The sequence below is a fragment of the Chiloscyllium plagiosum genome, unplaced genomic scaffold (assembly GCF_037043375.1).
Source record: "Chiloscyllium plagiosum isolate Xiang-an unplaced genomic scaffold, Cpla_swu_hap1 HiC_scaffold_47, whole genome shotgun sequence".
NCBI classification, from domain to species: domain Eukaryota; kingdom Metazoa; phylum Chordata; class Chondrichthyes; order Orectolobiformes; family Hemiscylliidae; genus Chiloscyllium; species Chiloscyllium plagiosum.
This window is the reverse complement of record NW_028270185.1, coordinates 6,206,025-6,232,593: the sequence shown is the minus strand read 5'-3', so window position 1 is coordinate 6,232,593 and position 26,569 is coordinate 6,206,025. Positions and strand designations below refer to the sequence as shown.

The following is a 26,569-nucleotide window of genomic DNA, read 5'->3' as shown; positions in this document are numbered from 1 at the left end:
ACAGCTCCAGGCAAGCAGGGAGGGAGCACTGTACTGTACCTGTGGACAGAATGCTAACCTGAGGTCCTATTCGGTCTTTTAGGCAGCTCCTAAAGATCCCAGGAGCATTGTTCAAAGGAACACAGGGCAGATGGCCAGAGTGTCGTGGTCCAATAGTTAGACATAGACTTATCTAATCATTGCAGCATTGATATTCTTGGGACCTTACTGTGCACAAACCAGTGGTGCCATTTCCCAACATGCAACAGTTCAAAACCAGGCTGTGAAACACTTTGCTGTACTCTGAGGTTATGAAATGTGCGATATAAGTGCAAAATCTCTCTGTCTCTCTAGCCACTATATTACTGTACACTTTTAAGTTTTCAGTATGTGATTGGTGCTAGGATAGAGTTAATACAAGGTTAGTGAGTGAAGTTGGAAAATGGCTCCGCTGGAGCGTTTTTAGTCCTGGTACCCACCTGTTGACTGACTTCCTTGTTAATGAGAAGCCTGGGTGTTGTGTCAGACACCCTGAGTGAGAGAGGAAGAGAACATCATTAGCACAATACCCTGGTGAACCACAGCACGCTTATAACATCCCAACATCCTGTAGTGTCACTAGCAGCAGCAGCAATACACTCTCCAATCAGATCTATTTCAAGCGATTAAGTCATCTCTGTGGGAAGCAGTGCATATCTTCGAGAACTCTCTGATCAAATACCATGAGAGAAGCTTCAGTTGAAGCTTGCGGAATCTTACGGAGCCAGACTCCTCATTCTCAGTAATGGCTCACCTCAGGCTGGGTGGTGCTGGCTTTTAAAAACATCCATCAGTGTTTGTGGGCATCACCAGAAATATCAGCATTTATACCTTTATGATCAATCTGTTCAGAATTGGAATGAGATTTCAACCTGGACACCATTAGTGAACCACAAGGACCCCTGGAATGCCAGCACTGACTTCCCCATCACCAGCCACTCTTTTAAGAAGGCGGTGTACAGTTTCAGTGTCTTTGTTTAATGGACAAGCATAGCTCAGAAAATGCTGGAGAAACACGGCAGGTCCAGTTACTAGTGGTGTGGCACAAGGATCTATTTTGGGACCACCACTGTTTATCATTTTTATAAACGACTTTAACGCAGGCATAGGTGGATGGATTAGTAAATTTGCAGATGACACTAAAGTCGGTGGAGTAGTGGACAGTTTGGAAGAATGTTACAGATTGCAGGAGGACTTAGATAAACTGCAGAATTGGGCTGAGAGGTGGCAAATGGAGTTCAATGCAGCTAAATGTGAGGTGATGCACTTTGGGAAGAATAACAGGAAGGCAGAGTACTGGAAAGATTCTTGCTAGTGTGGATATGCAGAGGGATCTTGGAGTCCATACGTAGATCCGTGAAAGTTGTCACCCAGGTTGATAGTGATGTTAAGAAGGCATATGGTGTGTTAGGTTTCATTTGTAGAGGGATTGAGTTCCGGAGCCGCAATATTATACAAAACGCTAGTGCGACCACACTTGGAATATTGTGTACACTTGTGATTGCTATATTTCAGGAAGTGGAAAAGGTGCAGAGGAGATTTACGAGGATGTAGTCTGATGTGAAGGGAAGGTCTTATGAGGAAAGGCTGAGAGACTTGGGTCTGTTCTCATTGGAAAGAAGGCGACTAAGAGGGGATTTGATAGAGACAATCAAAATGATCAGAGGATTAGATAGGGTGGACAGTGAATGTCTTTTTCCTAGGATGATGACGTGAGCTTGTACAAGAGGGCAAACTACAAATTGAGGGGTGATAGATTTAAGACAAATGTCAGAGGCAGGTTCTTTACTTAGACAGTGGTAAGGGTGTGGGTTGCCCTACCTGCCAATGTAGTTAACTCAGCCACATTAGGGAGATTTCAACAATCCTTAGATAAACACATGGATGATGTTGGGATAGTGTAGGAGGACGAGCTGAGAATAGTTCACGAGTCAGCACAACATAGAGGGCCGAAGGGCCTGTTCTGCACTGTGTTGTTCTATGTCTGCTCTCTTCAGGAGAGTCACACCAGATTTAACTGTTTCTCTCCTGGGCTGCTGCCAGACCTGCTGAGTTTCTCCAGCATTTCCTGAGAATTTAAAAGAAAATTCTTTCATGGGACATGGGCATCATTGGCGAGGCCAGCACATGTCTCTATCTGCTCTTAAATGGAGTGCCCTGCTCGGCTATTTCAGAGGGCAGTTGAGAGTCAACCAGATTGTCGAGGGTCTGAAGTCACACGTAGGCCAGACCAGGTAAGGATGGCAGGTTTCCTTCCGAAAGGACATGAATAAACCAGAAGGGTTTTTATAATAACTAGGGATAGTTGGCGTGGTCACCATCACAGAGACTGGCTTTATCATTCTGTGGTTATTAATTGAACTGAAAGTGCACTAGCTCCCCAGAACATACACTTGGATTACTGGCCCAGTGATATTATGAATATGCCACTAACTCCTCTCATTAGCATAAGCGTTTAGGGTAGCTGGACAGGTTGATCAAAAGAACATGGCGTTATAAATACAGCCACCCAGAAGGTGAAACAAATCAGCCTTTACGACAAGAGGTAAAAGGACTCTTCCCCAAAGGACATTAGTGAACAAAGTCAGACCTTTACAACAAGCAGTGATAGTTTCATGGTCAGCATCACCACATCTAACCTTATATTCTAGACTATTTATTTATTTCAGTTTAAATATCCACCATCCATCGCGGTGCAATTGCTGAGTCAGATAGACCTTTGGTTAACAAATGGGTCAAGAATTATGGGAAACATGCAGGAAAATGGAGTCAAGGTCAACGTTAGGTTGTATTAAGTGGCCACTTTCTTATGGGTTTCATGCTACAGTCTGTGTTTTTAACTCTTTAAAATTTAATGTGGGCATCACTATCTGTCCATAAATGCCTCAAGTCAAAGCAAATTACTGCAGATGCTGGAAATCTGAAAAACAAAAGCGCTGGAGAAATTCAGCAGGTCAGGCAACATCTACTGAGACAGAAACAGAGATAATGTTTCGAGCACAGTATGACTTCTTCAGAGTGAAGCTTAGAGTGGTGCCGGAAAAGCACAGCAGGTCAGGCAGCATCCGAGAAGCAGGAGAATCAATGTTTCGGGCTGAAGCCCTTCATCAGGAATGAGGCTGGGAGCCTTGGGGGTGGAAAGGTAAATGGGAGAGGGGTGGGGCTTGGGGGAAGGTAGCTGAGAGTGCAATAGGTAGATGAGGTGGGGGTAAAGGTGATAGGTCAGAGAGGAGGGTGGAGTGGATAGGTGGGAAGGAAGATTGACAGGTGGGACAGGGTCATGAGGGTGGTGCTGAGCTGGAAGGTTAGAACTGGGGTAAGGAGGGGCAGTGGAAATGAAGAAACTGGTGAAGTCATTATTGACGCCCTGGGGTTGGAGGGTCCCGAAATGGAAGATAAGGTATTCTTCCTCCAGGCGTCGGGTGGTGAGGGAGTGGCGATGGAGGCGGCCCAGGACCTGCATGTCCGCAGCAGAGTGGGAGGGGAAGTGGAAATGTTCAGCCGCGGGATGGTGGGATGGGTTGGTGCGGGTGTCCCAGAGATGTTCTCTGAAGCGCACTGCAAGAAGGCGTCCTGTCTCCCCAATGTAGAGGAGACTGCATTGAGAGTAACGGATACAATAAATGACGTGTGGAAGTGCAGGTGAAACTTTGATGAATGTGGAAGGCTCCTTTGGTGCTTTGGATGGAGGTGAGGGGGGAGGTGTTGGCGCAGGTTTCACAATTCCTGCAGTGGGAGGGGAAGGTGCCTCTGCAGAGGATGAGTCATATCAGACTTGTAAAAAGAATCATAGCAGACTTAGAATGTTAACTCTGTTTTCTCTCCACTGATGCTGCCAGACCTGCTGAGTTTCTCCAGCATGTTCTGTTTTTATCCCAGAATGCCACTGGGAAAGTGTTGGCGAGGTACCTCTTTGGCCCTGCTACAATTGATCTGGCTTGGCTTTTCTGCAGAGTTTGCAGAGCTAAGTGTTTATCAGAGGGACAGTTCAGAGCCAAACACAATGTTGAGAGTATGGAGCAGGGCTAAGGACAGACGTCAGTGCTGCTCCTGGATTGGTTGGGGCTGCATTTCACCCTTGCACATGACCTACCCCACGCTGATCTAGAATCTAATGACTGGGTAAGGATACCTGTTCAGAAATGTTACTGCATACCTCTGGAGCAGGTGGGACTTGAACCCAGGCCATCAAGCTCATTAGGACACTATCACTGTGCCACAAGACTCCTCGGTTCTAAATCTAGACTGGCTTTCAATTCATTCCATTGTTCGCTAGGCCACAATGGGATTTGAACCCACAGCCAGAGTTATTAACCTGGGGCTCTGAATTACTAAAAACCACCGATGGTCCCGTTATGTCGCCATCCCCTGTGTGAAGATGCTCCCATCGTGCTGTTTAAGTGGACCAGCCCCAGGATTGTGACCTGGCAGCGATTTGTTTTTACACTACATGATGTTACATTATGGATTAAGAACTACGTTCAGCGCCAGGGCTCTGTTTAAAACCACAGGATTATAAAGTGTGAGCAATGGGGAAACTTGAAAATGCAGAATCACCAGTGTCCAAAATAGACCTCACAGCTCATGATGGCAGTGTTTGAGACTCTTTCCTTTATCAGTCAGAGTATTGAGTACAGGAGTTGGGATGTCATGTTGCAGCTGTACAGGACAGTGGTTAGGCCACTTTTGAAATACTGCATCCAATTCTGGTCTCCCTGCTATAGGAAAGGTGTTGTGAAACTTGAAAAGGTTCAGAAAAGATCTACAAGAACATTATTGGGGTTTGAGCTATAGAGAGTGGCTGAAAAGGCGGGCTATTTTCTCTGGAGTGTTCACAGGTGGAGGGATGATCGGGATTTACAAAATCATGAGGGGCATGGATAGGGGGAATAGACAAGGTCTTTTCCTGTGGTAGTGGGGCCCAAAACTAGAGAACACTGGTTTAAGGTGAGAAGGGAAAGAATTGAAAGGGATCCAAGGGGCAAGGGTGGTGCATCTTTGGAATGAGCTGCCAGGGGAAGTGGTGGAGGCTGGTACAATTACAACATTTAAGAGGCATCTGGATGGGTACATGGATAAGAAGGGTCTAGAGGGATATAGACCAGGTGCTGACAAATGGGACTAGATTAATTTCGGATATCTGGTCGGTGTGGACAAATTGGACCACAGGGTCTGTTTCTGTGCTGTACACCTCTCTGACTCTCGGGCAACATTTGAAATAGAAATCTTTCATCAAAACAGCTATGGGCAGTGAGTTAGATGCTGGGTTTTCACTACAGGAGGAGGCCATTCAGCCCTTCACTACCATTCAATCAAACCATGGATAATCTGGATCTAACCTCACGCTTCCATAACTTTTAAAGCACACTGTCACCCATCAGTGCTACAGATTTCTCTGCAGCATGTTTCTTAGTTTTAAACCTGTTACTTACAGCATTTTCCTCCACCACTATCACCCCTCAAATGCCCCGCTCCGCCCCACGCCCCCCCATCCCACCTCCACTGCCTCTCCTCCGGAACCTGGAAAAACCCACACAGACCTGCTGGCAAGAGACGCAAATGGTTGCACCTGCAGGGAGGTGCCCATGATGATGAGGAGGTCGCACTTTGGAAAATCCTGAACAGAAAACAAAAGTGCTCATTAAAACAGAAGTGGAAGAGTACATGTTCATAAACAACGCGCCTAATTCTTGCTTGTCAATGTAGTTGCACACTCAAAACAGGCAATTGCCTTGTGAAGTTAAAAATACACTTGTATGTTGAATGCAAGGATCAGGAGCTGGTGTTTAAATGTGGTGGCATTGTGGTGATCATTGGTTAGTGGGAAGTGAGTGAGTGGAGTTCCCATGTTGGACATCCTGGAAACGAGTAACCACAGAATGTTTCACTAATATTCACCCGCCACGATGAAACATACTCTGGGTAAAGCACACGGCTTTGACGATCTTTCCTCAAGGCCGCCACTTGAAAGCTTTAATTAAAGCAGGAGTTTGGGTAGCAAGCTGTAATCAACAGGGGTGCCAACTGGGATTAAATCTATTCCTGGAGGTTTCATTGTACATGTTGTGGAGGTGACTTATAAGTAGTTCTGGGATTTACATATTAATGAACCAAAACCTGCATTCTAAAAGATGAAAGACTTAACAATCCAGGTTTGTTCAATATATCACTGTATGACACTGTAATCTTTTGCTATAAATTCTTTGTCTTACAATATTATACACCATAACCAGCTGATGAAGGAGCAGCGCTTCCAAATAAACCTGTTGGACTGTAACCTGGTGTTCTGAGATTTTTAACTTCATCATATATGTTGCACCCCCATCCATTACCCAAACATCCCACAGCCATCTTAATCCTGGTGAAGAGAAATGCTCGAGGGGAACAGCCAAAGTTTTTCCCACAATGCTTTGGATTTCCTCCAGGTTCGCACCCAACAGTGTCCTCGAAATTGACCTTTAATTCCTGGACACTCCAGGCCGATCCTCCTGGAGATGCTTCGTGTGAACTTCAGGCGAAAGGCAGTCTGGGGTGGGACTGATAATTAGACAAGGGCTCACAGAGTCCTCAAGGGGAGTGCAGAAATCCTGGAGGGATGGGTGGAAGAGGTCACAGGGATTTGGGTGGAGTGACAGCCCATAGAAGAATTTAAAAACCGAGGTCTTGCTTAATGAGAAACCCAGTAGGTTAGCAAGCATGAGGCTCTAGGGTAAATGGGACTTGGTGACAGGAAGTAGAGTTTGGAATGAACACAACAGAATCTATCCACAATCAGTCCTCTTTAATGCAGATAGGTTTACTGGAAGAGTTAATGGATATGTTCAACATTCTGAAGGCATTTATTCTATCCGAGAGCTCTGTGGATGTTCCCACATTAAGTGGACTTTCAAGGAGGCAACTCATTTCTCAAGGACGATTAGGGATTGGCAATAAATGGTGGCCTAGTCAGTGACACCCACATGGCGTGAATGAATGAACAGAATAATATAAATAGGCAGCACGGTAGTTCAGTGGTTAGCACTGTTGCCTCACAGCACCAGGGTCCCAGGTTAGATCCCAGCCTCAGGCGACTGTCTGTGTGGACTTTGCACATTCTCCTAGTGTCTGCGTGGGTTTCCTCCGGGTGCTCCGGTTTCCTCCCACACTCACAAAGATGTGCAGGTCAGGTGAATTGGCCATTCTAAATTGCCCATAGTGTTAGGTGCATTAGTCAGGGGTAAATGTAGGGGAATGGGTCTGGGTGGGTTACTCTCTAGAGGGTCGGTGTGGACTGGTTGGGCTGAAGGTCCTGTTTCCACGCTGTAGGTAATCTAATCTAACAGGCAGAGAAAAGTAATTTAAGATAATTGTCATGTTTTCCTGTAACAAAGTCCAATACGCCCTTACAATAGACCAGGAGATGATGTTGCAACAGATTTTTTGAAGAACTAATAATAGACCTTTCAACCTCATACGAACACAAAGTGACCTCAAACATGTCTTAAAACTCATCGCTAATCGTGCATCATTTACTGGCTGCTTCCTGTGTCCAATCATTTCAAGGGAACTTGCTGGGCAAGTTTTGAAACATTGCTCATTCTTCATCAGAACTTGAATTACTGTAACTCAATGGATCCTCACTCCTCTTTTTTTTTCTGTAGTTCCGGCCACTTTGGTGAGAAATCTGCTGTTTTTTCCGATTGGAAGGACCGCAGATTTCCTGCTCACAATCGAGGTCGGAGGGTCTGCCCTCAACATCAAGGTCACATTTGACTGGGTGTGGCATCAAGGACCTCTTCAAATCGATGGGAATTCGGGGTAAAACTCTCCATGGGTTCAGCACAAAGCTGGACGGTTGTCATTGCTGGAGGTCAGCCAGCTCAGCTCCAGGATATCTCTGCAGGTACATACCTTCCTAACTAATCTGCTCACTGTTGTTGTAATACACTTATGGGACTTGAACCAAGCCACCTGGTCCAGAGGTAGGGACACTAACACTGTGCCATAAGCACCCCTTTCTGCATGGTAGTGTTCTAGGCCCAATCATCTTCAGCTGCTCCATCACGGTGCTCTCCATCGTAAGGTCAGAATAGGGGCTGTTCACTGATGGTTTCACAATATTCAGCACCATCGAGACTCCTTTGTCGTCCATGTCCAAACACAGCAAGACTCCCAACAACAAAGAATCTAACCATTACCCTTTTGTTTGACAGTCAATGGCATTATCATTGCTGAATCCCCCACTTTCACCATTCTGGGTGTTTACCATTGACCAGAAACTGAACCGGACAATGGTTGCAAGAGCAGGTCAGAGGCTGGGAATCCTGTAGCGAGTAATACACCTCCTGACTCCCAAAAACCTATCCAGCATCTACAAGACACAAGTCGGGAGTGTGATAGAACACTCCCCACCTGCCTGGATGAATGCAGCCCTAACAACACTCAAGAAGGTCAAAGTGCCACTTGACTGACACACGTTCACAGCCTCCACCATCAACGCTTGCAGCAGCAAGAGCCAACCACAAGATGCATTGCAGCAACTCACCAGAGACCTTCTACAGCACATTTCAAACCCATGACCACCACCATCTAAAAAACGGACAACAGGAGCAGATAGTTGGGAACACCACTGCCCCAAGTTCCCTCACCATTCTGACTTGGAAATTTCAGCATTACTGGGTCAAAATCCTGGAACTGCCTCGCTAACAGCACTGTGGGCATGCCTACACCAAACGGACTGCAGCACGGTGGCCTCAGCATTTGCTACTCTAACTTTTTTTTTTTAAAAACCACTCACTGTCAGGACCAATTATGCCATCGGCATCTGTACTTACGGACTCTATAGTCGCAAAGAATCGTTGGGGGAGACTGTCGCCAAAGAACACGATATCTATTTAGAGGAATGAAATAAGGATTAAACTCAGTACACAATAGGATCCTTTCCCAAAATCAGAGGCATACTTTAATGTCATGTTTCTCACAGCCAGTTTGATGAGACAATGACGAGTCTCTGTTGGGCTACGGGAGACAAGGAATGGGGTGGTAGAAATGAGAAACATTATTTGCGCACACCAATTTTCCTGAGACGACACAGACGATAAATCACCCTTTATACCCTGCGGAATGACCCAGAATGTGTAAAAACTGAGCGTGCTGGAGAAACTCAGCAGCTCTGGCAGCATCCAAGGAGCGAGAAACAACATTAATGTTTCAAACGTGGTATGACTTTTTTTGGGAACTGTGCCATGTGTTCCAGATTCTGAAGAGGAGAGACAGAAACTAACTCCATGAGAGTGGAAATGAGACTGTGGAAAAATAGTTTGGTATCGTCTCCCAGAACCGATTAGTTTGCCCATAAGATGATATCAACATGGTATTAATATTCATCTTCCCATCGATAATCCCTCTCCTTCATGCAGAGCAGGATTTTTGCACAAGACAGTGTGTCGTCAGCACCTGTAACCTACTGGTATCTTGTCCAGATGGTCTCTATTCATATCGAAACCAAGGATGCCCAGAGGCAGTGACTGTGGAGGATATTGCATCACTGTAGGATTCCACCCTCGTGCATGGGTTCAGATTCCCAGTTTGGATTGTGATTCAGTATCAGGAACTCTGGTTGAATCCCCGTTTCCCTCCATAGTCAAAATGTATTTGAATGACAGTGCTGAGTCAAGGGACTCAACAGTCTCCTCCTCTTCCAAGAAACACACTGAATATAGCAGCCCGTTAACACCACCATCTACGTTCGGATGTGGCGAGCTTAGATTTGACCAAGAGCATCTTCCACCTTGTTCGATTTTACTCACCAGGTTTCACGACAGAATTGCACTCTTCGCATTTTGGCAGTGGCTTTGTGAAGATCTGTGCTGTTTGACAGATTAAGCAAAACAAAAAAAAAAGAGGGAGATATTAGATTAACAACTGAATGCACATCATAAAGCTGCAATCAAACATCACAGACTACTGCGCCAGACAACAGTAGTAGAGGGAACTAAGAAAAAAAGGTAATTTGTCTGGAGATGGCAGCTCAGCGGTAATGTCATTAGAGTAGCAATCCAGGGGCTTGTGTCGATTCTCGGGGCTCATGGGTTCAAATCCCTCCACAGCATCTGGTTCACTCTAAATTCAGTTGATAAATCAAGAGGTGACCACTGGTGGCCATTAAAACCAATCAGCGGTTCAAAGGAAATCTGTCATCCTCACTTAGTCAGGATGTCCCTACATGTGATTCCACATTCTCACGATGTGTTTAACTTTTAACAGCCCTCTGAGCAGACCACCCTGTCCAGGGCTAATAAATGCTGGCCTTGCTAATAAGGCCCATGCACCATGGAAGAATTTTTAAAAACCAGGTAAACGGGGAAACGTATCCTACATCTCATTGAAGCAGCACCATGGGATCTTTTATTTTCACTACCTTATCTGCTTCAGTGGCAATAAGGTGCTATATAAATGCAAGGACTGGGGTAGCATTGTGCATTTTATGGCCAGCGCCGAGGGAGCGCCGCACTGTCGGAGGGTCAGCGCCGAAGGAGCGCCGCACTGTCGGAGGGTCAGCGCCGAGGGAGCGCCGCACTGTCGGAGGGTCAGCGCCGAGGGAGCGCCGCACTGTCGGAGGGTCAGCGCCGAGGGAGCGCCGCACTGTCGGAGGGTCAGCGCCGAGGGAGCGCCGCACTGTCGGAGGGTCAGCGCCGAGGGAGCGCCGCACTGTCGGAGGGTCAGCGCCGAGGGAGCGCCGCACTGTCGGAGGGTCAGCGCCGAGGGAGCGCCGCACTGTCGGAGGGTCAGCGCCGAGGAGTGGGCACTTTCAGAGGGTCAGTGCTGAGGGACTGCTGTACTGTTAGAGGGTCAGTTCTGAGGTGGTACCGCATTGTTAGGTGGTCAGCACTGAAGGAGTACCGCACTGTCAAAGGGTCACCGTTGAAGGAGTGCCGCACTGTCAGAGGGTCAGTGCTGATGGAGTGCCACACTGTCAGTGGGTCAGCACTGAGTGAGCGGGCACTGTCAGTGTGAAGACTGAGGGAGCACCGCACTGTCGGAGGGTCAGTGGTGAGGGAGTGCCACACTGTCGCAGAGTCAGTGCTGAGGGAGTGCTGAATCATCAGAGGGTCAAGACTGAGGGATTGCCGCAATGTTGGAGATGCCTTCTTACAGAAGAGACATTAAATCGTTCAAACCCTTGGGGCGTCCTGAAGTCACAACCGAGTTAAAAAATACTTGCATTCATAGAGCACCTGTCATGACTGCTGGATGTGTGAAAGTGCCTGAGAGTCAATGAAACACAGTGTAATCATTATGGTACAAAAGGCTAGTTATTGTAATGTGCAGCCATGAAAATAGAGACCAACATACAATTAAAACCAGGTACCTTTGTGTTCGTATTAAGGCAAGTGACAGGTCTGTGAAAACAAGTTTTGTATGTGAGAAGGGGAACAGAGCAGAAAAAGGGAGGCTTAAATAGATCACTTTCTTTAATGGCAGCGCCACCTATTGCTGGGAAGTGGTTTTGTCCCGTCAGCTGCCGACTCAGGCGAGCTCAAAGTTAACACTGCACAGTAACTAAAACAGAAAATGCTGGAAAAGCTCAAGTCTGGCAACAACTATCACTGTAACAGTGCAACAGTCAACACTGCACAGCGGTGTGTCTTGTGATGTGAATACTATGCTCATCATTGCACAGGGCCTAAGAAATAACCAAGTCACCCAAACATTGCGGTCTCAGTCTTACAACTGATGGTGAGGGTTGATCTGTGAAGTAAAATCAAGATAAGGAAAGCTTCAAGTCCTGACGACTGTTTTGCTGAGGATTCACTGAAAAGTTTAACTATTTTAGATATAGTACTAAGCTGCCTCTACAAACAGCTCGGAAAAACCAGTAACAGTCACTCTCTCACTCCCCAATTAGAAGGTAGACCTGATGTGGAGATGCTGGTGTTCGACTGGGGTGGACAAGGTTAGAAGTCTCTGACACCAGGTTATAGTCCAATGGGTTTATTTAAAATCACAAAGCTTCAAAGCACTGCTTCAAAAGCTCATGATTTCAAATAAACCTGTTGGACCATAACCTGGTATTGCGTGACTTCTGACTTTGCCCAGTTTAGAGTCAGAGTCAGACAGCACAGAAACAGACCCTTCAGCCCAACTTCTCCATGCCGACCAGGTTTCCCAATCTAAACTAACCCAATTTCTTTGCATCTGGCCCATATTCCTCTAAACCTTTCTTATTCCTTCCGGATGATGAGGGGCTTTTGCCCGAAACGTCAATTCTGCTGCTCCTCGGATGCTGCCTGAGCTGCTGTGCTTTTCCAGCATCACACTCTCAACTCTTTCCTATTCACGTACCTGTCCAAATGCAGTGAGAAGCTTGTAGGCTCGGACTACTCCTCTACTGCCTGGATGGGACAGCATTCAGCACAAAGCAGCCTGCTTGACTGGTAACCAATCCCACCAGCGTCAACATTCAATCCCTGCAACACCCACCCACGTGGTGACAACATGGTACCATCCACCAGATGCAGTGCAGGAATTTGCCAAGGCTGCTTTATCAGCACCTTCCAAACCAGTGGCCTCTACCATCTAGAAGGATAAATGCAGCAGGTACATGGGAACACCACCCCCTGCAAAGTCCCTTCCAACTCACTCACCAGCCTGACTTGGAAATGTATCACCGTTCCTTCAGTGTCGCTGGGTCAGAATTCCGGAACTCCTTTCCAAAGAGCACTGTGGGTGCCTCTACACCACACAGACTGCAACGGTTCAAGGAGGCGGCTTACCGCCACTTTCTCAAGGGGACTAGATTCTCGATAGGCCAGGGTGTTGGGGACAGGCTGGAAAGTGGAGACAGCTCAGCCATGATCTTATAAAAGAGCACAGGAGGCTCAAAGTGGGGAAAGGTGTTCTTACTTCCTACAAACCCCATCAGCGTAGAACAACAAATGGGCAAAAGTGAGGACTGCAGATGCGGGACTGCAGATGCTGGAAACCAGAGTTTATATCAAAGTGGTGCTGGAAAAGCACAGCAGGTCAGGCAGCATCCGAGGAGCAGGAAAATCATGTTTCGGGCAAAAGCCCTTCATCAGGAATAGCCCTATTCCTGATGAAGGGCTTTTGCCCGAAACGTCGATTTTCCTGTTCCTTGGATGCTGCCTGACTTGCTGTGCTATTCCAGCACCACTCTGATCAAGAACAAATGTCCCAGCCAACACATCCTGTGAAGGAATAATATTTTTAAAAACTCTGGAGATTTGAATGGTTAGTCCAGGTTGACAATGCAGTGCCGAGCTGAGGAAGTGCTGTCAGAAAAGTTTGTGAATACTGGTTTACTGACCCAATATCATGGCTACAATATAATGATGCTGATACTCTGGTTGGAAGGCAGACTTACTTTTCATCCAGTCCAAGTTATACAGCTTATTGCACGTGCGGTTAGTGCAATGGGAGGTGTAGAATGTCCCGTGTGCCTCTATCAAGTCCTCATCCTGTAGTCCAACTACACGTTCTAGCGTGTCAATGTTCTAAAATAGAGCATTAAAGAAAAATAACAACAAAGGTTCGATGCCAGGAAGAGTGTTCTTTCACCCAAGAGTCATGACCGTTGGAACAGAGGCCAATTTCAAAGTCACTGCACTCCCTCAATAGCAATAAGGAGCTGTGACTCGACAACATCTCAAGTGATAAAACAGCAGGCAAGAGGGGAAAGGTACAGTCACAGATATGAGTTGCCTGTGCTCTGGAGTCAGCTGTGGCTCAGTGGGAAGCACTCTCCCCTCTGACTCACTGGGTTCTAGGTTCAAATCCCACTCCAGGGCTTGAGCATAAAAGTCAAGACTGAAACGCCAGGCCAATACTGAGGGAGTGCTGTACTGCCAAATTAGACAATAAACCCAACCCAGTTTGCCTGTTCAGGTCAATGCCTCAAAAATCATTTGGTACTCTCTTGGGTTTAGCCCAGTGAACCTACCGATCTTTATCCCTTAATTAACACCAGAAATTAAAGATTATCATAATATCCCTACAGTATGGAAGCAGGCCATTCGGCCCATTAAATCCACACTGTCCCTCCGATCTTTCTTCACAGATGCTGCCAGACCTGCTGAGCTTTCCCATCAACTTCTGTTTTGTTAGATGAAGATAAGTGGGGAGGTTTGCATGTGACTCTCCCATGGGCAAATAGTCTAATGACATTGTAAAGGCACATAGCAAAACTGCCCAGGATATTTGTTAAAATGTGACCAGCTCCCATCTAACTTCATCCCAAAGCGGAGTTAGCATATCACAAGGTCAGATAAATAGTCAGAAATCAACCCCTCACTGGGGTCACTTTAATGGATGCTTCTGCACAAAGCCTGCTTCTGACATGTGCAGATTGCCAGCAGCTCTGTAGGCCAGGTAAACAAGTCTCCCCCAGTAGCTGTTAATTAGGCAAATACACTTTCATGATCTGTTTGGACCCACTTGCTAGGACTAGAGCCAGCAGTAAGATATCAGTTATCTGCTGGGCCACAAGATGGCAGCCAACTCAGAAGCAACAGGAGGGGGGGGAAACACACACGATTTGCTGCTTTCCACTTAGACTCCCTGTTACTGAATTGGGTCTTGTGGCCCTTGTGGGTAGTGCCCCTGCCTCTTAGTCAGAAGCTCCACATTAGAGTCCCACTCCAGGAGTTGCTGGCAAAGGAAGGTGTGTTCATAGAGTGGGCAAACAGGTTGATCAACCTGCAAACTACAGTATTCTGTCACAGAGCAGCAGGAGAGGCTCCTGTATCATGGAAAGAGAGTTGGAGCCTCCAACATCTCTGCCCACAGCACCAGACTGCAACATGCCTGTAAAACCTACCGACTGTCACAGCAACATGGCCTCCCCAAGTGAACTGTAACACTCCATCTCCGCTACTGTACTAAACTCCCAGTGGGGGAGAGAAAGTCGACGCAGAATGCCTGTCCCTTTGAACTCTCACATCTAAATAAAACTAGGAAGCGCCGGGGAACTCAGCAGGACTGGCAGCATCCGTGCAGAGAAACAGTTAACGTTTTAAGTCTGATAGACCTCTTCATTGGTAACTTCAGTCCTTGAGCTACTCGTGCACTTTCTACTTTTATTTCAGAACTCCCGCACAATGGCTTTATTTTAGGAGAGCATCCAGTTTGTGAGCCATTGGTAAAAACAGGAATAAGATAGTCGACAGTGGTGCTGCCTACCTGTGTGTAACATCGTAACAGCAGTCCCTTGTCCCTTAGCATCCGCATGAAATAATGGGAAACGGTGGGCTGCAGAAGAGATATGTTCATTATTCAAGAAGACAGAAAGCGTAAGGGGAATGTGCTTTGATCAGTTTGCCCCTGTGTTACACTGAAGATTTACGTTCTTAGCTTACGGAGCACTGAGTGAAAGTGCAGTATCCTGACTGCGTTACCAGACCTGGGTGTACAGCGGTTTCTGAAGGTAAGCCTGCGGGTCCAGCAGGCAGCAAAGGAAGCAAATGGTATGGTGACCTTCACAGACATAGAAGCGGCAACTTTTCTTTATTCTTTAACAGGATGAGTGAGGGCGTTTATTGCCCCATCCCTAATTGCTCAGAGGGCAGTTAAGAGTCAACCCTATTGCTATGGGTCTGGAGTCACATGTAGGCCAGACCAGGTAAGGATGGCAGTTTCCTTCCCTAAAGGACATTGGTGAACTAGATGGGTTTTTCCCACAATTGGCAATGGATTTATAATAGTCATTAGATTCTTTATCCAGATATTGGATAAGCACATGGATGGAATAGTGTGTGACGGATAGGCTTCAGGTTGGTTCCACAGGTCGGCGCAACATTGAGGGCCGAAGGGCCTGTACTGCGCTGTAATGCTCTGTGTTCGATATCTATTGAATTTAAATTCCACCTTTGCCGTGGTGGGATTCGAACCTGGACCCCCAGAATATTATCTGGGTCTCTGGATTAACAGGCCAGTGATAATACAAGGGGCTATCACCTCCCTACTAATGTCTTACTGCAATTATGCAGGCCCTTGCTGAGGTCACAGCTGGAATACTGCGTGCAGCCTTGGTTTCCTTATCTGAGGAAGGATGTTCTCCTCATAGAGGGAGTGCAACAAAGATTTGCTCAACTGACTCCTGGGATGATGGGACTGACATATGAGGAGAGGTTGAATCAGTTTGGACTATATTCACTGCAGTTTGGAAAAATGAAGCAGGGGCGATCTCACAGAAAGCTATGAAATTCAAAGAGAATGGGACAGAGCAGTTGCAGGAAGGATGTCCCCAAGTCCAGGGAGACCAGAGCGAGGGGTCAAATCTAAGCATTTAGGACTGAGATAAAGAAACCTTTCCTCACCCAGAGTGATTAGCTGTGGAAATTGTTACCACAGAAAGCAGTCGAGGCTAAAACATTGTATGAACTCAAGGAGTGGTTGGACATAGCACTTGGGGCGAAAGAGATGTGGGGGAAAATGTGGGAACAGGCTACTGAGTTGGATGAGTCGCAGAACAGACTCAAAGGGCCAAATGGCCTACTTCTACTTGTCATTTCTATTCCAGTTAATGAGCAAGAATAAGCCTGGGTTAGTCTGGAAATGGTTCAAGTGGATTCGAAGGGGAGAGTTTGACTGAAATATATTTTGCAAATTCTTACGTACATGACAGCCTTACCTTAAACTGCCCGGGGTACAGCTCCTTCGCCAGTGCAAAGAACGGTTCTGGGTGTTGCTGGAATGTAACAGACCAATGTCATAAACATTAATAAAGTAACATAGGACATCAACTGGCAGTCACAGCCACGTGGGTATTCAATTCCTTACAATGGAGAAACTTTAACTTGCCCTAAGCAGCAAAAGTACAGGGCCAGTCTATAACATCACAATAATTGCTCCATACATCCTCCATTCCCCGAAAACAGAAATTTCCTGAGCATCATCTTCCTTAGATGACAAAGATGTGACAGGAATAATGGGATGGAATGACAGATGCAATACTGTATCTTCATTGGCACACCAGTACATTGCTTTGTATACCAGCAGCTTTTAAAAAAAATTTGCATTGCTTTCACATCATCCGACATCAGAGTCTCAGAGTCGGTGAAATACTTTAGAAGTCACTATTGTAATGCAGGAAATGCAACGCCCAATTTACATAGAACAAGCTCCCACAAATGGTAATGCGATAAGGATCAGATAATCTATTTGTGAGATGTTGACTGAAAGATAAATATTGGCCATGACCCCAAGGGGAATGCCCCAACTCTCCATCAAAAATGCCATGGTGTCTTTTCCCTTCCACTCAAGCCAACAGACATGGCTTCAGTTTTATCTGAAAGACAGTACCTCTGACAGTGTTGTGCTCCCTTGGTAAAGCACTGAAACGTTAGCCTTGACCATCCCAGCCCAGGAACGGGATTGCTCGTTTTGCGGTTTGATACCCACAGGCAGGAGTTTGGGTTCAAGACAGACTTGCCAAATAAAAGGCAAGGTCAAGAGTTGACTCCAGACTTGGGCTTCTTTTGAATGTTGGCAAACATTGCCATCAGTAAGAGTCTTTGGTGTTAGTCAGATATACCAGGTTCTAATCCGACGCTGATATTATGAAGAGACTATTTTCTGAACTCCACCTAACGTTCCTGTTCTACCTTTCTGATGCTGCCCAATCTGTGCTATTAATTACTGATGGGGAGCAGCTCCGTTACATCATCACAAAGTTGCTCCAGGGTCCTCAAGCTATCACACAACATGTGATTCAAACCTGGATCCTGGAGACAAAAGTGCGATCAATTGAGGAATGGCTGACAATGGAAGTCCAAACTATAATGCAAACAACTTGTGTAGATTTAATGTAGCAACACTTTCTGCAGAAATACAAGGAAACATGACTTCAATTCACACAGTGATATTAGGTCAGGTGACCAAAAGCTTAGTCAAGGAGGTAGAGTTTAAGGAGTGTGTGATCAAACATAGCAGTCTATCCTAATGCTTCCCATACATCAACGGGGGAGACACAGCGAGACACAGAGACCGACCGACCGAGAGTTTAACCCAAGGGTCACTGTGCCTCAGATGAGGGAGGAGGTTGAGAAGATGGGACTGTCATGGTAACATCAGCTGGTGCAGTAATTTAACCCATACAGTTGGCATCACAAAACCAGCCGCCCAGCCAACTGAACTAACTAAGCCCCACTGAGGATATAATACCAATCACTTTTTGTAAGGCACTGACAGCTCATCCGTGATCTTCTTGTCTCGCTCAGATACTGTTAACATCCAGGAAAAGCAGCGACAATCACCTTGAAGTAATCAGTTTCAAAGATGGCCTCTGGATAGGGCAGGTTGTATTTCTGAAGGTTGTGATAGAGGCCGGTACCAGGGCTGCGGAAGTCAGGGATCCCTGCCGCTGCACAGGAGAAAGAGAAAACACAGACAAAACATGAAGAAAAATAAAACAAAACCAAAAACCAGAAACTACTGGAATTCTGACTTCCAGCATCAGCAGATCTTTCACTTTTCTTGAGCAGGATGGTGCTGTCTCGACACTGAACTGCCTTCAAATTGAAGAATCTCTGATCCGGTGTGAAAATGCAACTTTGATTCTGCGTCAGAACTGTTACCATTACCATCTGGTACATGTGCAAGAGAAGGCACATCCACACTAGTTCTCAGTCAGGCAGTAGCTCAATTTGAAGATTTTTATTCTTGTTTTCAAATCCCTCCTCAGTCTTGCCCACCCTTTTCCTATCTCTGTAGTCTCCGCCAGCTCTGGGAGATCTCTGCACTCCTCCGATTTTGGCTGTTTGTGCATCCTCTGATACTAATCATCTGACTGAAAATAACCCTGAAAGAACTGCAGATGCTGTAAGTCAGAAACGAAAACAGAAATTGCTAGAAAAGCTCAGAAGGTCAGGCAGCGTCTGTGGAGAGAAATCAAAGTTAGTGTTTCGGGTCATACACTCAGATGTACAGCACAGAAACAGACCCTTCGATCCAACCCATCCATGCCAACCAGATATCCTAACCCGATTATTATGGAAACCCTTGTCTGGCCTACATGTGACTCCAGGCTCACAGTGACGTAGTTAACTGCCCTCTGAAATGGTGAGGCAAGCCACTCAGCTCACAGACTATTAGGGATGGGTAACAGGTGCTGCCCTCGCCACAATCCATGGTTTTCTTTTCAATTCACAAAACCCTAGAAATTCAGTCTCAATTCCCTCTCCCCATTAGGAGAGAATAAATCTTCGAAGCCTCTTTTTGGGAGAGACTGGTTTACAGAAAGCCACACACTTACATGTTGATATGCCAGCTCCAACCATGCATATAATCTTCTCACCTGAAAGGAAATTGAATAAAAATCTTAGAGTTCAACCAAGAGTCAACACTTAAAATAATATTCCTTCACTTTTGTCCCTTAAAACGTGAAGAAAAGATTAATAAAGATATGTGGTTAAAGTTATATGAGTGTTATCGTATTGCCTGCTATTGACTGGTTATCACGAAATGGTCCTCCTGTCAAATGGTGCAACTTGAAATGGTAAGGCTGGAATTGCAACTCAGTTCCTGCAGAGTGAGAGTTCATAGTTCATAGTTCGAGGGGAGGCAGTACTGTCACTGGATCAGTCATCCAAAGGCCCGGCTTAAAGTTCTGGGGGAACATAGGTTCGAGTCCCATGCCAAATGGTGAAACTTAAATTCACTAAAATCTGGAATTAAAAGCTGAAATAAAAGGCAACTATTGTCATTAAAAATTCAGCCGGTTCTCCAATCCCTTTTTGGGAAAGAAATCCGTAATCTTTATCCAGAGTCTGGCCTACGTACAACTCCAGACCCACAGCAATGAGGATGGTTCTTAAAAGTCCTTGGAAATGGATCAGAAAGCTCAAACAGTTTCCAGAGGAACGACTGTGATGATACTATGGCTTTAAGAGTGTAGTTTATTCTGTGTTTTTTTGGCCTGGCTTTAAGAGGTGTATTTTGTCATGGTTTTTTTTTGATGAGCAGTTTTAAGACAGAGTCCAAGAGCTGTCAATGTGGGTCCAATAAAATTACCAGCTTGAAGCACCTTGGGCTTTTAAAAAAAATGTTGTAACAATAGAAGCAGCCTGAATGGGTGTGGTTAAGCTCCCACAGAGCCAGTTTGAGTTTTCAGTAGCTGTTGTTGCTGGGTCTTGAAACAGAGCCTGGAAGCAGAGCCTGGAAGCTGCAGGACATCTCTCTCTGCTACTCTCTGTCAGAGATTTCTCATGTTTTTTTTCAAAGATGTGCAGGTTAGGGCGGATTGGTCATGCAAAATTGCACCATAGTATTCAGGTTTGTGTAGGTTAGGTGCATTATTCAGGGGTAAATGTAGGATAGTAGGGTAAGGCAATGGGTCTGGGTGGGTTACTCTTCGGACGATTGGTGTGGATTGTTGGGCTGAGGGGCCTGGTTCCACAATGTGGGGATTGTATGATTCTGCTGCTGGAACTAAATGGGAGATAATCTATTTTACTGAATTTGCCGTTTGCCAAGGGTGTGTTAATGGAATTTATGGAATGTTACTGCACTGGAGCAGTTACTGTTTAGTAGTTAAATAATCTATTGTTCTGTTAAGTTTTCCACAAGAATGGTTCTTCCAATTCCTTCTTCCCTTTGTTGTATTTTAACAATAATGTATGAATGAAGTGTGTTTTGCTTCAAGCTGGCAGTTTAACCAATCGAACTTCATCCAAAACACAACATCTAGCATCTGCCTTTAAAATAAGAAATCGTGAGGGTCTAGGCTATCTTCTTAATATGTTTTGACGGGGTTTTGTCCATAACACAAGGGATGGGCAATTAATGGCAGCCTAGCCATTGGCACCCACATCCCACGAAGGCAAAAGATAACCAGGGAAATGTCACTAATGCTATCTCCACTGGCTGCTGAAGCTGGGAGCTAGTACCTGACCACACTCTAGAGGCAGAAATGATGCACATTGTAAGAGAGGTCAGTGACAATAAGCTTCACTTCGAGGGATGGCTGGAGCTTGGGAAATTTAAAACATCAGAGCGACCACAGAGGTAACTCCTCTGAACGAAGGCAGCAGCACCTCACTGGAAAAAAGTAGAAGGAGCTTTCTTCTTCTCTTCCTCTCTTCTTGTGCCACACGAGGCAGACAAAGCTGCTTCTACAGCTAGACGTTTTTTGGAACAAGTCGCTAGCCCATCATCAGAGGATGTAGTTGAGGAACACCATTTCATATCAAACACAGTTAACCAGGGGACTGTCCTACTTGTACTGCCTGACATGGAAAGACTTACAGGCTGATCAGCTAACTGCCTAGCCATATTACAAATGCACCCCCCATAGTCATAGGCTCCTTGAATAGGGCCCGATTGCAGAGTTAGAGGCTCAAAGGCCGGGATTTTAATTACTACGTCAGAAAACTAGAGGCAGCTTTACTCAGCATTTACCTTCTCCCAGTCTGACTTGGCTTCCATTTTAAAATTCTTATCCTTGCCTTTGACTTCCTTACCCATCTAGCTTTACAACCATCAAGATTGCTGCACTCCCCAATTCCAGGCTCTTGCGTGATCTCTATATTAATCGCTGTGCCACTGGTGGTCAGGCGTGCTGCAGCCAGCGTCTCAAGTTCTCAAAATCCCGTCAGAAACATCTCCAACTCCCTCTCCTCCTTTAAGATGCTTCAAATCTCTGTGGGTACGCATTTGGTCACCTGTCCTAATGTCTGCCTTCATGGCACAATATCAATATTTGCTTTATATTGTTCCTGCGATGTGTTTTGAGATGTTCATTGCATTAAAAGGGCTATACAAATGCAAGTTATAGCTATTGAAAGTATTCCAATTCATCACTGACATTGGGGATTAGTGCAAAGTCTGCAGAAAAAAAAGCTGTTTTCCCAATTTAAAAAAAACATGAAATACAATCAAAAACCAAATAACATCCTGGTCATAAAATATACTCACGATTTCACTGACAACTTACATTTTTTGTTCAGGATGTATTTTGCTATTCCTTCGATGCTAAGTTCTTCCAAAACCTTCTCAGGTTGACGTTCGCGCAGATCGAGTGAACGCGACAACAAGTTCCTCAGAAAATCCACTGCAGAGAAAAGGTCAGAGAGTAAGACATTACAGAATATTCCAGCACAGGAGGAGGCCATTCAGCCCATCACGCCTGGCTCAGCTCTTTGAAAAGGAGAAAGTGAGGACTGCAGATGCTGGAGAGCAGAGTCGAGTATGCGGTGCTGGAAAAACACAGCAGGTCAGGCAGCATCTGAGGGACAGCTCCTCGGATGCTGCCTGACCTGCTGTGCCTTTCCAGCACCACCCTCTCAACTCAGCTGTTTGAAAAGGCCGTTAAATAAGCTTCACTCAGCAGCATCTGTGGCGAGAAATCAGAGTTAATGTTTCAGGTCTGGAGTCCCTTCGTCAGAACCAGTTCTGTGATCCTTCCTGTTTCTGACCTGAAACGTTAACTCTGACATCTCTCCACAGATGCTGCCAGATCTACTGAGCTTTTGCAGCAACTTCTGCTTTTGTTTCAAGTAATCAAGAGTTCATACAAACCTACTTAACCACAAATAGGGGAGGAGGAAGATGGCAGCTTAGTGGTATTGTCACTGAATGAGTAATCCAGAGGCCTCAACTAATGGTACAAGGATGTGGGTACAAATTTTGCCCCAGTAGCTGATGTCACAGTCAGCTCATAAAATGTGGAGTTATAAAGCTAGTTTTGTGGTCACTGTCATTGAAACTATCACTGATTATTGTAAAAGCCCATCTGGCTCACAAGTGTCCTTTATGGAAGGAAATGCGTGTCAGGTTTGGAATGTATGAGACTTCAGACCCACAGCGATGTGGTACACTCTGAACTGCCTTGCCTAACCACTCATTTCATTATTAATTTGGGATGGAGTAACAATTGCTGGCCTGGTCTCCATCACCTACAGCACGTGAAAGAATGAAATGAGTCTACCTCCCACCATTCTAAACATAATTAAACAAATTGACTGTCAACTCACTACTGGGGCAGAGGATTGTGCTCAAGAGTTGCCTCTTGTTTTTCCCGAAGTGACGAGCAGCAAAAGGTTCAGTCCCCCCTCGCTAGACTGATTTCATTGATTTCATTGTGTCTAAATAGTCACAGCTCACAAGATTCATGTGACTTTAGCTTGCGACTCCTGGGTTTAACTTGGAGGTGGTGAACAAATCTTGGTGACCACTGGGGCACTGTCCACATCCAATCGTGTTACATCATCGCAATTCACGGCAAAGAAAGTGAGAAACTATCGTTTCAGAATGGTCAATGATAATCCATTATATGCGTCTATGCCAAGACATAGTGGGGGGGGGGGGGTTAAATCATTGAAAGAGGCCATTCAGCCCATTCCGTCAGTGCTGGTTTGTCAAAGATCTAAATAAAATCCAAAAGAACTGCAGATGCTGTAAATCAGGAACAAAAACAGAAAATGCTGGAAAACCTCAGCAGGTCTAGCAGCATCTGTGTTGGGGAAATCAGAGTTAACATTTTGAGTCCGGTGGACCCTTCCTCAGAACTGATTTGTAGGTTTTGAAACAGCTTTAGCGCCTGGTTACTAGCCCAGCGACATCCCCACAACACCACCACCTATGCCATCAGAAGCTGAAGAGAATGTTAGTGACTGGCCCAGCCTGAGAAATAACATGTGGTTCGCCTCAATACAGCAGCTCACTCGTATTGAGTGCTGTATTGACATATTCCAAAAATAAGAGGACAGCTTCAGACAGGGTAAGAAGAGAACGGGGGAATAAACAATGATAAATTTGAATAAAATAAAGGTCAGTGAGACACTACTGACAAAGACCATACGTACTTTCAGAAACATGGGATGGCTCACTCGTTTCTCCTTGAGACTCCGAGCTCTGAAAGACAAAGAAAACTGCTGAAAGTTGCTGTCGTAAATTAACTAGAACAATCTATGCTAACCCATCTCTCATACAGGTATTTCTTCCAGAACCCGAAAGTTGCGTTCCTGTGTGACCTTGTGCTATACAAAAATCACGTGATACAAATAGCGTTGGTGACATAATCGTGTTATTGCCAGGAGACTTTAAAAGTCTGCATTTCAGAGAGTGTTCACTATTCATCCAATCATGTTACAGCCAATTTGCATTAACAAAAGATGCGTTGTTGTAGAACTACCTGTACTTACTGTTTCTAACACAGATCTATCTTCCTTTCAATGGCATGACATTAAGCACACAACCTCGCCTACAACTTCAGTGCCATTGGGAAGGTGGGCTGCACTGCCGCAGGAGCTTCCCAACTGGGATGAGACTTTTCATTCGGTCTCGAAGGGGTATAGGAGAGTGCAGAAAAGTGGGGTTGGTGGGGCCATTTGCAGCAAAACATTGTGCAGTAAAAGAAAAGTGCAGTTAGACAGCATATTCCACACCCTCACGACACCATGGAGCACATTTCTGTTATGTGTCTTTGAAATGTAGTCAGTCATGACACAAGTCACCAGATAGCCTATTTAGTTAAGGTGATGGGGTGTTGAGGTATAACCGTTGGCCAGAACACGAGGACAAGAATGCCCCAAAGATTTCTGGCTGTGTGTTTTTATTCATTTGTGGGACGTGGGCATCACTGGCTGGGCCCAGCATTTATTGCCCGTTCCTAGTTGCCCCTTGAGAAGGTGGGGGTGAGCTGCCTTCTTGAACCGCTGCAGTCCGTGTGCTGTAGGTGGACCAGGGATTCCAAGGTTTTGACCTACCGACACCAATGGAGTGGCTACAGAAAGCCTCGTTTACATTAGAAAGTAAGGAATAGGAGCAGGAATGGGCAGTGTGCCTCCACAAGCCTGCTCTGCTATTCAGTTAGATCATGGCTGAATGTTCCATAAGCCTCACCCCCTTCCCTCTCTCTGGAACCTCCTTCAGCCCCACAACCATCCCGAATCTCTGCACTCCTCTAATCCCAGCCCCTTGAGCATCCCCAATTTTAGCCGCTGCACCATTGATGGCTGAGCCTTCAGCTGCCTGGATCCTGACACTCATCAGTTCTCCATCGCTCTCCTCCTTTAAGGTGCTGCTTTATACTTGGTAATTTGCCCTAATTTCACTTTACCTGCTTGGTATCAATTTGGAATTACCACTGGAGTACACTGACAAGTTTTATTTCTTTAAAATCACCACATCAGATTGTACAAACTTATGACTCAAATCATTGAGCTGTACAACATGGAAAGACACCTTTCGGTCAAACTCATCCATGCCAACCAGATATCCTAAATTAATCTAGTTCCATTTGCCAGCACTTGGCCCATATCCCTCTCAACCGTTCCTATTCATGTAGCTATCCAGATGCCTTTTAAAACCAACCCAAAGAAACCCATACATATAAAGAGAAAGCAGGAATCATCAGCAGTGCTTCGTCCGGAGGTTCACTGAAGATGTTACCGAGTATGGTGACAAATCATCTGAAAGTGAACCTTCCAGCACAGTGAGCAAACCTACATCCAGAGCCTTTTAAATGTTATAATTGTACCAGCCTCCACCACTTCCACTGGCAGCTCATTCCATACACACACCACCCCCTGTGTGAAAAAGTTGTCCTTTAGGTCTGTTTTAAATCTTTCTCCTCTCTCCTCATCTTGTAATTAATCCTGACCCCTAAGATATTCATTGTATTTCAATATATAAACCTATGCCGTCTATCTATTGAAATACAATGAATATTTTAGGGATCAGGATTAATTACAAAATTCTAGAGTCCATAAGCTGCATTCCAGAATAAATTAATATACTGTTTCGGTACCTCACTTCCAGAGTCAGCGCCTGTTTTCGGTTCTGAGGCTAAAGAAAGACAAGAAACACATTTCAGATGAGTATTTTGCATCACAGGTAAATTAAAGGGGTTAAAGGCATACCCACTAGCTTCAGAATAAAAATGAATTGACAGCCTGATTTCTCAATTCACTTGCACAATCACATCAACTGGAACAATACTGGTCCAGAATCACAGAACTGTTCGAGAGCAAGAGGCGGCCATTCAGCCCAACACATCTGCATTGACTTTCCAAATGAGTAATTCACTTAATGCTCACCTTCACCCTGCACCTCCTTACTTTTCAGCTTACATAATTCCCTGCTGAAAGCCTCGATTGAACCAGTCTCCACCACACTTTCAGGCAGTGCATCCCATACCTCGACCTACAGTCTACAGCACGGAAACAGACCTTTTGATCCAACCAGTCCATGCCGACCATAATCCCAAACTAAACTAGTCCCTCCTGCCTGCTCCTGGTTCATATCTCTCCAAACATTTCTTATTCATGTACTTATCCAAATGTCTTTTAAACGTACTAACTGGACGCGTATCCACCATTTCCTCTGGTCGTTCATTCCACACATGAACCATTCCCTGTGTAAAGAAGTTGCCCCCATGTCATTTTTAAATCTTTCTCTTCTCACCTTAAAAATGTGCCCTCTCGTCTTCAATTCCCACTCTAGGGAAAATACACTAGCCATTAACCTTCCCTAAACCCCTCACGATTTAAAAACCCTCAATAAGGTCACCCCTCAACCTTCTAAACTCCAGTGAAAGAAGTTCGAGCCAATT

General features: G+C 45.5%; 1 protein-coding gene across 1 annotated transcript in view; it reads right to left on the bottom strand.

Moving 5' to 3' along the window:
- The window catches only part of sirt2 (sirtuin 2 (silent mating type information regulation 2, homolog) 2 (S. cerevisiae)), a 37,599-nt gene that overhangs the window by 5,721 nt on the left and 5,309 nt on the right, over positions 1-26,569 (bottom strand). Inside the window, exons 2-13 of the mRNA XM_087983926.1 lie at positions 25,766-25,803; positions 23,820-23,868; positions 21,950-22,066; positions 19,271-19,312; positions 18,273-18,379; positions 16,649-16,705; positions 15,199-15,267; positions 13,385-13,514; positions 9,807-9,866; positions 8,832-8,887; positions 5,559-5,635; positions 459-510 (exon numbers count right to left, since the gene is read on the bottom strand). Coding sequence (XP_087840052.1) covers positions 459-510; positions 5,559-5,635; positions 8,832-8,887; positions 9,807-9,866; positions 13,385-13,514; positions 15,199-15,267; positions 16,649-16,705; positions 18,273-18,379; positions 19,271-19,312; positions 21,950-22,066; positions 23,820-23,868; positions 25,766-25,803 — 854 coding nt within the window. The remainder of the gene's footprint in view (positions 1-458; positions 511-5,558; positions 5,636-8,831; positions 8,888-9,806; positions 9,867-13,384; positions 13,515-15,198; positions 15,268-16,648; positions 16,706-18,272; positions 18,380-19,270; positions 19,313-21,949; positions 22,067-23,819; positions 23,869-25,765; positions 25,804-26,569) is intronic.